At 39.2% G+C, this 8,287-nt stretch overlaps 1 protein-coding gene across 7 annotated transcripts in view; it reads left to right on the forward strand.

The window, feature by feature from the left end:
• ubr5 (ubiquitin protein ligase E3 component n-recognin 5) overlaps positions 1-5,836 on the forward strand; it is a 167,208-nt gene extending 161,372 nt beyond the window's left edge. For all 7 annotated transcript variants that reach the window (XM_043688514.2, XM_043688515.2, XM_043688518.2 and 4 more), the window contains 3 exons: positions 1,432-1,576; positions 4,249-4,334; positions 4,748-5,836. In XM_043688514.2, the coding sequence (XP_043544449.1) occupies positions 1,432-1,576; positions 4,249-4,334; positions 4,748-4,960 (444 nt within the window). In that variant the 3' untranslated portion in view covers positions 4,961-5,836. The remainder of the gene's footprint in view (positions 1-1,431; positions 1,577-4,248; positions 4,335-4,747) is intronic.
• Positions 5,837-8,287: the final 2,451 nt, after the last annotated feature.

The raw sequence follows: 8,287 nt of genomic DNA on the forward strand, positions 1-8,287 counted from the left end.
CATCCTTTACTTATAAGACCATAAGACATAGGAGCGGAAGTAAGGCCATTCAGCCCATCGAGTCCACTCCGCCATTCAATCATGGCTGATGGGCATTTCAACTCCACTTCTACGTATTCTCCCCGTAGCCCTTAATTCCTTGTGACATCAAGAATTTATCAATTTCTGCCTTGAAGACATTTAGCGTCCCAGCCTCCACTGCACTCTGCGGCAATGAATTCCACAGGCCCACCACTCTCTGGCTGAAGAAATGTCTCCGCATTTCTGTTCTGAATTTACCCCCTCTAATTCTAAGGCTGTGTCCACGGGTCCTAGTCTCCTCGCCTAACGGAAACAATTTCCTAGTGTCCACCCTCTCCAAGCCATGTATTATCTTGTAAGTTTCTATTAGATCTCCCCTTAATCTTCTAAACTCCAATGAATACAATCCCAGGATCCTCAGCCGTTCCTCATATGTTAGACTTACCATTCCAGGGATCATCCGTGTGAATCTCTGCTGGACACGCTCCAGTGCCAGTATGTCCTTCCCGAGGTGTGGGGACCAAAACTGGACACAGTACTCCAAATGGGGCCTAACCAGAGCTTTATAAAGTCTCAGTAGCACAACGGTGCTTTTATATTCCAACCCTTTTGAGATAATTGACAACATTGCATTCGCTTTCTTAATCACGGACTCAACTTGCATGTTTACCTTTAGAGAATCCTCAACTAGCACGCCCAGATCTCTGTACTTTGGCTTTACGAATTTTTTCACCATTTAGAAAGTAGTCCATGCTTGTATTCTTTTTTCCAAAGTGCAAGGCCTCGCATTTGCTCACATTGAATTCCATCAGCCATTTCCTGGACCACTCTTCCAAACTGTCTAGATTCTTCTGCAGCCTCCCCACTTCCTCAGTACTACCTGCCTGTCCACCTAACTTTGTATCATTGGCAAACTTCGCTAGAATGCCCCCAGTCCCTTCATCCAGATCATTAATATATAACGTGAACTTATGTACTTATATAGATGAAGAGGCAATAGGAAGGAAATTATTTGCAGAAAAGTGGTTTATTTTTTGGTTTTCACTTATTCCTTGTGCTAATTGATTGAGAACAGATATGGTAATTGTTTCATAACATGCAAATATGATTTTCTCTCTCTTTTAGGGTCATGCATCCTGTTATCCATATCTGTTTTACTTAAAATGGAAACTGCCTATATTAAGCTCTCCCACTGTAATTATAAACATCTTGTTAGGGTGCACTTCAACCTCGAAGTGTTGCATTATCAAATAAGCTGTTAAATCCAAGCTCCGTCTCCTGTAAAGGCCTGTCTAAAGCCATTTGTTTCTGGGTTAAATTATAGATAATTTTTAAAATGTTGCTGTTTGTACACTTTCAGTATCAATTGCTTTGTATTTAATGTATATTGATTTTTTTTTTTATTTACAGGCAATGCGAAAAGGACTACTGGATGTACTTCCTAAGAATTCACTAGAAGATCTGACAGCAGAAGATTTTAGGCTCTTAGTCAATGGATGTGGCGAAGTGAATGTTCAAATGTTGATTAGCTACACATCTTTCAATGATGAATCTGGTAAGGAATAACTGTTTGCTTTGGGCTGAGTAGGGAAGTTAAGATTATTAAATGTTGGTGGATGTTTTAATATTGGGATAACCGTCTTGTGTACAGAACAATGAATGCGTGCAATAGTACTTATTTAACAATGTAATCAGGCCTGTTTTTTTGGGCAGTTAGAAAGGGCTTTAAACTAAATGTTGTGGGAAGATATAAGTTAATGAAAGGACAAGGCAAGAGAGCAAGGTGGCAGTAAGAAAATAATCACGTTGGCAAATAATGAATACACCTCCTTTGAGAAAGGGTGATATAAAAAGGAGAAAATTATACAGGCCAGTTGGCTTAACATCTGAAATAGAGGATGTTAATTAACAGTTAGAAAATCTGTGCAATCAGAGTCAGTATGATTTATGAAAGAGCAGTTGTGTTGATTTAATCTATTGCAGTTCTTTTAAGGAAGTAAGTATGAAGTAGATGAAGAAGAACCTGTGGGTGAAGTGTCCTTTGATTTCCAGAAGCCACATCAAAGGTTTCTACATGAGCTCACGGTGTAGGGGGTACCAAAGAAACAGAAGAGCCAGGAGCAAAGTAGACCATTTGCTTCGAGTCTGCTCCACCATTCAGTAAATCATTAAAAATCTATTCATATTCAAAAGTTTGCAATCCCAGCTACACTAGATCACCTTATGTTTTTATAACAAGTGCAGATGCTGGAGATCTGGAACAAAAACAGAAATTGCTGGCAAAACTCAGCAGATCTGGCAGCATCGATGGGGAGAAAACAGAGTTAGCTTTTTGATTCCAGTAACTTTTCATCAGAACTGCTAAGTTTTGCCAGCAGTTTGTTTTTAACGTTATAAAACTACTGTCTTAAAACTATTCAATGACACTGCCTTCTGAGACAGTGTTCCAAAGTAGCATCTCTTCTGAGAGAAAAAAAAATTCTCCTCAGCTCTGACCTAAAGGGACAATCCCAACTTTAACATGTCACCAACAAGAGAAAAGATGATTTCTCTGTCCATCTTGCCAAGAAACTTCAGAATCTTCAATCAAGTCAAAAATCACTCTTTTCAACTCCAGTGATTATAACATGAATAGAGGTTTGGTTATCTCAGGAAGCAGTGGGCATACTTGGATCATTTTTGAGTTAGCAAAATATAAAGAGTGGTGTACCACAGGGATACGTGCTGGAGTGTCAACTACTCAGTCTCTATTCATAATGTAGATGAAGGGACGGAGTGTGTAGCTATCTTTAATCAATCTGTTCAGATATGTCTGACACACTTTTTTGCAGTAAGTGAAACTTGAACCTGGGCCTTCTTGCCTTGAGATAAGGACACCACTGCATCACAAGACTGAGTGACCTAAACTATGATTGCAATATTTGCTGATGACACAAAGATTTGAAAGAGATCTGGCATGTTACACAAGTAGGCAAGAAAATTGGCATATAGCATATAATGTGGATAAAAGTGAACTCATCCACTTTGGCAGGAAGACTACAAAAGCAGCATATTCATATGGAGAAAAACTGAAGAAGTTGAGATACAGGGGGATTTGGATGTCCTGAGATGACATCACAAGTTTTTTTGTAGGTACAACAAATTAATTAGGAAGGCAAATCCAAGTTAATAATACCCTTCCTATAGCAGGGGTACTAGAACTGTACACTAAAAGTGGCCTCATCAATATCCTGTATTTACCTCCAACATGATGTCCAAACTCCCATATTCAAAATGGTCTGAGCAGTGAAGGCAAGCATGCTAAATGCCGCCTTAACCATTCTGTCGACCTCTAATGCAAATTTCAAAGAACTGTGTACCTGAACCCCAAGGTCTGTTTGTTCGGCAACACAACCTAGGGTCCGACCATTAACTGTATAAGTCCTGCCCTTGTTTGTTTTACAAAAATGCAATGCCTTGTATTTATCCAAATTAAACTCATCTGCCACTCTTCAGCCTATTGACCCAATTGATCAAAATCCCTTTATAGTCTTAGGTAATCTTCACTGATGACTATACCACCAATTTTGATGTCATCCGCAAATCTATTAACCCATGCTCATCCAAATCGTTTACATAATTACAAACAAAAGTGGACCCAGCACAGATCCCAGTGGAACACTGTTAGTCACAGGTCACCAGTCTGAAAAATGCTTTCCACTATCACCCTGTCTCCTATCATCATGCCAATGTTTTCTGCAGTTGTCAAGCTCTCCCTGATTCCCATGTGATCGAACTTTAATTTTGTCTACCATGTAGAACCTTGTCAAAGGTTTTACTAAAGGCCATGTAGACGACAACTACCGCTCTGCAGTCATCAATCTTTTTGGCTCCATCTTTATTTCCCAAGCATAAAGCCATGCTGACTGTCCCTAATCAGTCCTTCCCCCTCCAAAAGGTGTAAAAATCCAATCTCTCAGAATCCCCTCCAACAACTTACCCACCACTGTCAAACTCACAGGTAAGTTATACTGTAGATTTTTTAATCTCATCTTCCCTCCACCCACCCCCCTCCAATAGCTACAATATTCTTCCCCACCAGAGAAAGGTGGTTACATTCTTTTTTATTTGTGACTTCTTAAGTTCAGCTGTTTTCAGAAGAGGCACCATTAAGCAATTAAAGCATTGAATGGGTATTTCCAGGTTAGTCCCAGAGGCATGAATGTAACATTTGTTTTGTTGTGACAGGGGAAAATGCTGAGAAATTGCTACAGTTTAAACGGTGGTTCTGGTCTATTGTGGAGAAGATGAGCATGACCGAAAGACAGGATCTGGTATGAATCTAAAGCAATTCATTTTAAAATAAAAACTGAAAGAACTGCGGACGCTGTAAATGAGAAACACAATCAGAAGTTGCTGGAAAAGCTCAGCAGGTCTGGCAGCATCTGTGGAGAGAAATCAGAGTTAATGTTTTGGGTCTGGTGACCCTTCCTCAGAACTGCAGTTCCGTGGAAGGGTCACCAGACCTAAAACATTAACACTGATATGTCTTCACAGATGCTGCCAGACCTGTGGAGCTTTTCCAGCAACTTCCGATTTATTTTTAAATTGCGTTTGGAAAATTAATGCAGATTTAAGCAAGGATAAGTATGTTTAATCTTGATAAATCAGGTAATAATAGTGCTGAGGAGTGACTTCTGGGAGTAATTTGCTGACTGATGTGATTGGTTTTCTTTCTGGATTTTAGGTGTATTTCTGGACATCGAGCCCATCGTTGCCTGCCAGTGAGGAAGGTTTCCAACCAATGCCATCAATCACCATTCGACCACCAGACGATCAACATCTTCCAACGGCAAACACTTGCATCTCGCGTCTATACGTCCCACTTTATTCCTCCAAACAGATTCTCAAACAAAAACTGTTACTAGCCATTAAGACAAAGAACTTTGGTTTTGTGTAGAATATAATAAAATGTGTGTAATTGTGTGTAATAATATAACTAGGTCCAGGTTTTGTAGATTAATTTTTCATTTGTCTATAAAATTTATGGAAGGTAATGCTGTCACACAACTGGAGGTTCAGTGGTGGTAAACATTCCTGTATTTGGCTTGTAGCTGGAAGTCCAAACCACAGGCTGTAGTAGCTTTGACCGTAACCTCCTAGGCTTTGGCTAGTCAGTATCCTGTTAGCCTAACCCCAGCCAAAGATGACAGTAGATCATGTATTGTTACACTGTGATTATGGTCATTTGGCCTAGGAGAACTGAAATGTTTCTGAAATTTCACTGCTGCCTTTGTCAAAAGTTTCATCAAAGGTTCTTGTATAGAGGGAAGTAGGGAAATTCTGAATAAAACCAGAGAATGCTTTACATTTTGTGTGTGACTATTAAACCTGATGGGAAAAGCCCTTTTGTTTGCCTCATCCATTCATCATTGGATAAATTTTAAATTAAATGTTATGATTTCTTAATTTTAACAGAGGTGAAATATATTCTCTCCCTCATTCTGCCAAGCCATTGTTAAACTGATCTAAAACTGGTATATAGATCTTCTCATTTAATTTATAAGAATATTTAGTTTGGTATTCACAGTACATTTCAGTCACAATGTAAAACTGAGCCTGCTATTGAGCAGGTTGTACAGTATGCTTCTGTTTATCCAAACTACTTATGAAATCATTGGTTTGGTTTGGGTAATCGTGTTCAGTTTAACAAATATGGTTTATTAAATTGAGATTCCAAATATCAAAGTGTACTGTACCAAAGAGTTGGCAAACCAGTGCACATGTGGAAAAATGCATTTTTGTATTAAAATAAAAGAAATTTGCGTTCATTGTACTTGCTGCAGTCCATACGCTCCTGTTGCTTCCTTCATTAGCATGTTTAGAATTGCAAACCTTATCCCCCTACTTTTGTGCCAACTAACAACTTATTAGAGTTGTAGTGTTTATTACAATTTCTGCTGTGTGCGAGAATCAAAATAGAAGTAATCCAACTTTTTCTGTAATCTACATATTAGGAACACAAACTGCACAGTGGCTCAATGGTTATCACTGCTGCTTCCCTGCGCCAGGGACCTGGGTTCAATTCCACCCTCAGGCAACAGTCTCCGTGAAGTTTGCACATTCTCCTTGCATCTGCCTGGGTTTCCTCCAGGTGCTGTGGTTTCCTCCCACAGTCCAGTGATGTGCAGGTTAGATTGATTGGCCATGCTAAATTATCTGAAGTGTCCAGGTATGTATATGCTAGGTGGATTAGACATGGGAAATGCAAGGTTACAGGCAAAGGCTATGGGGGAGAGTCTGGGTGGGATGCTCTTCAGGGAATCAGTGTAAACCCAATGGGCCAAATGGCCTACTTTCACACTACAGGGATTCTGTGATGACCCTATGCTTGTATCTGCATAGTCTTTAAATAGTGCAAGGCCAATATGTGGTCGGAAAACATATGGCAACATCAATTATGTTGATTTTGACCTTGTATGTGAAGTTTTTATTCTATCTCCAATCTTATACTTGTAGAGGTGTTCCTTAGTCTACTCAAAGTTAATCTAAGTATGCAGGTTTTGGGACTTCGATTTTTCATCAGTTTGTGCACCATGTTTGAGTTCCAAATGCTTAACCTCTGGTACCTCTAAGTAGCATTAACTGAGCACCAGAACATAGTAATGGACCAACCCCTCTTCACACATTGCAAAACTAAAACACTACTAAGGTCTATCTAAATTCGTCCACAAACTAGTATCTGTTTGCCCAAAGAAATAGTTGCATTTATTCGTCCTGAATTCTTTTGGAATTGTGATTTTTACTTTACATTAAGTGGATTGTAAAGAATAATTGTATAGATTTTCAATACTGGGTTGCAGATAACATTGTGCACTTTGTTCCGAGATCTTTTCAAAAGACAAACATAATGTTGACTAGCAAGATTAGTATAGTGAAAAGATTCAGCGAGAAGACCAAGTAAATAGGAAATTATGCTTCAGTTAGTATTTTAAAGACTATAAATTATGAAAAGTCAAGATTTAGAAAGGTTAGTCATCTTGAAATTGTAGGAAAATATGAGACAGGGTTTTGCTGCTTCACATCTTTAGAAGCAGTAACCATCTTTTACAATAGAATAAAAATATTGCACAGAGATAGAAAATGGAGAACAGTTCCAGCAAAGAAAAAGGACATTCAGCCTATCGTGCCTATGCCCACTGAATACATAAGCTGCCTATTCTAATTCCACTTTCCAGCAACAGAGTCATAGACTTGCAGAGACAGCTCTTCAAGTGCAGATCCAGGTTCCTTTTACATGAATTGGAATTTTCTACCTCAACCAAAATTCCAGCCACCCATCATCCTCTAGCTTTAAAATAAAAGGCTTTTTCTCATGTCCCTTCTCATTCTCGTGGCAATCGTCTTAAATCTGTGCCATGTAGTGATTGGCCTCTTCAATAAGGCAAACAGGTCTTCCCTGTCCAGTCTTATCCAAGTCACTCATTGCTTTATACTTTGTCATCACTTAGCCTCCTCTGTTCTAAAGGCAATAAACGTAGCCCATCCAATCTTTCCTCATAGGGTTTCAAGTCCTGGTAGCATTCTTACGAATCTCTACACTTCAGTAATGTCTTTCCTGTAAAATGATGACCTAAACTTTAAGCAGCACCAGCTGTATTCTAACCACAGTCTTATACAGTTCCAACATTACTGCTTTTAATTGAAAATCTCTCACAATGGAGAAAAGCATCAGAGGTGCTTTCTTTACCACCACCTCTGTGTCCCATCTTCAGAGACCTGTGGCCGTGTAGTCCAGGTCGTTCATTTGCTTTACACCTTTGTCTTTTTTGTTTGCTCCTTCCCCCCCCCCCCCCCCCCCCATTTATTATTTATTCCTTTGTTTTGTTAGCCCTCCCAAAATGAGATGGGGGATTATTTGTTCGATAACTATTGTATCCAAGAGTAGAAGGAATATTCTACAGCAGTCCTTTAATGTGGAGATGACATGAGAGTTGAGTATTCATTTCAGCTAAGGGAACATTTTGTTCTGTAAACTGGTTTTGCTGTTAGATATTCTTCAAATGGGCAAATTATTTAACCTGTCTCTTTTTCCCTCCTTTGAAGAGGGCTCTAACGCCAATAAAGCAGGTATTTTAAAATGACCCAAAAGGTCGGACTCTGAAGTGAACCTGCATTGAGCCTACTGACAGAGCAAGTGGTTGTCTAGCAATAGCATGATGGCCCTTTTCATGTCTTTAAGAAGTAAAGATGATTGTCAATAATGCAAGATCAATATGATAGTACA

Source organism: Chiloscyllium plagiosum, unplaced genomic scaffold (genome assembly GCF_037043375.1).
Source record: "Chiloscyllium plagiosum isolate Xiang-an unplaced genomic scaffold, Cpla_swu_hap1 HiC_scaffold_4, whole genome shotgun sequence".
Classification (NCBI taxonomy): domain Eukaryota; kingdom Metazoa; phylum Chordata; class Chondrichthyes; order Orectolobiformes; family Hemiscylliidae; genus Chiloscyllium; species Chiloscyllium plagiosum.